This window comes from Octodon degus, unplaced genomic scaffold, assembly GCF_000260255.1.
Source record: "Octodon degus isolate 3935 unplaced genomic scaffold, OctDeg1.0 scaffold00287, whole genome shotgun sequence".
NCBI classification, from domain to species: domain Eukaryota; kingdom Metazoa; phylum Chordata; class Mammalia; order Rodentia; family Octodontidae; genus Octodon; species Octodon degus.
This window is the reverse complement of record NW_004524863.1, coordinates 1920540-1922149: the sequence shown is the minus strand read 5'-3', so window position 1 is coordinate 1922149 and position 1610 is coordinate 1920540. Positions and strand designations below refer to the sequence as shown.

The window sequence follows — 1610 nt, the reverse complement described above, 5'->3', positions numbered from 1 at the left end:
TGGGATTTAGACTTAAAAGATTTAGTTTTAAGTCCTACTCCTGTCGCTCTTTGGGTATTAGCTCAAGCAAATTGCCTCATCTCTCAGAGACCCCTGACTCATTCATAAAGAGATGATGCAAATTTCAACTGATTTTGAGAGAGATTATACAGAAAAATCTTTACAGAATTATAGAAAATAGTTTCTTTTCCTAGGTTGTGCCATAGATTCTGGTCTAGAGAGATGGCTGAGAAAAACTACACTGTACTGCTTGAATTCTTCCTTCTGGGATTCTCTGATATCAGGGCCCTGCAGGGGCCACTGTTTTGTATGGTACTTCTGGTCTACCTGGTCAGCTTGCTGGGTAATTCCTTGATTATAATCCTCACACGAGTCAGCCCTATGTTGCATTCCCCCATGTACTTCTTTCTGCACCATCTCTCCATAGTGGAGATCCTGTACACCACCACCATCGTACCCAGGACCCTGGCAGATCTGGCCTCCCCATGCCTCAGGTCCATCTCCTTCCAGGGCTGTGTAGCCCAGATGTATGTCTTCATTGTCCTGGGCATCTCAGAGTGCTGTTTGCTCACAGCCATGGCCTATGACCGATATGCAGCCATCTGCAGACCTCTACACTACTCCACCCTCATGAGTCAACAAGCCTGCATGATCATGGTGGCCACCTCCTGGCTTATTGGCTTCATCACAGCCACCACCCATTCATCCCTCATCTTTACTCTGCCTTTCCCCAACCACCCAGTCATCCCACACTTCTTCTGTGACATCCTGCCAGTCCTGAGGTTGGCAAGTGCTGGAAAGCACAAGAGTGAAATCTCTGTGATGACAGCTACAGTTGTCCTTATAATGGTCCCTTTCTCACTAATTGTTATCTCCTATGCATGTATTCTGGGTGCCATCCTGGCTATGGCTTCAACCCAGAGCCGCCAAAAGGTCTTCTCTACTTGCTCTTCCCATTTGTTTGTGGTCTCCCTTTTCTTTGGAACAGCAAGTATCACCTACATCCAACCCCAGGGAAGCACTTCTGTCAATGAAGATCGGATCCTCAGTCTCTTCTACACAGTCATCACACCCATGCTGAATCCTATCATTTACACCCTTCGAAACAGGGAGGTGACAGGTGCCCTGCAACATATGATGAAAAGACAGGTCCTTTTACTATGAAGGGACTGAAGGAATGTCTACTCTTTCACTGAACTGCTCCTTCTCCATCAGATTCTGTACTTATTGCCAAGCTAGAAGAAATGATGAGGCAAATAAATAATGTCTCCACATAGAGTAGAGGCTTCTGGTGATAAAGAGACATGAATAGAGACAGACAGACAGACAGACAGAGAGATTCTCCCTTAATGCATAGTCCACACTTGAAGTCAGAACATGGGTTATGAGCATAATGAAGAACAAAATATTTTGCTTCCATGAATGAGAATATCTAGATTTCTCTGGATCCAAGTATCCAGAGTTCCATGAACTTGCTTCATAACTAAATAGCCACTCAGAGGATATGGAAGTTACTTGGTTGTTGGGTTGCCTTTTGTTCCACAAGTATGTCTTAGTCTACTTGGGGGTACATTTGTCCTGATTTTAGCCTTTAGTGTCTCAGGATTCTA

The 1610-nt window shown here is 44.7% G+C and overlaps 1 protein-coding gene across 1 annotated transcript; it reads left to right on the top strand.

Moving 5' to 3' along the window:
- The first annotated feature begins 222 nt into the window (after positions 1 to 222).
- Positions 223 to 1164, top strand: LOC101587958 (olfactory receptor 10P1-like). The gene has a single exon (XM_004647126.1). It carries the CDS (start codon positions 223 to 225, stop codon positions 1162 to 1164), a length of 942 nt encoding a protein of 313 aa, XP_004647183.1.
- Positions 1165 to 1610: the final 446 nt, after the last annotated feature.

Bases quoted from the DNA above. Each gene is read 5' to 3' on its own strand.
- LOC101587958 (XM_004647126.1), top strand. From the start codon at position 223: ATGGCTGAGAAAAACTACACTGTACTGCTTGAATTCTTCCTTCTGGGA.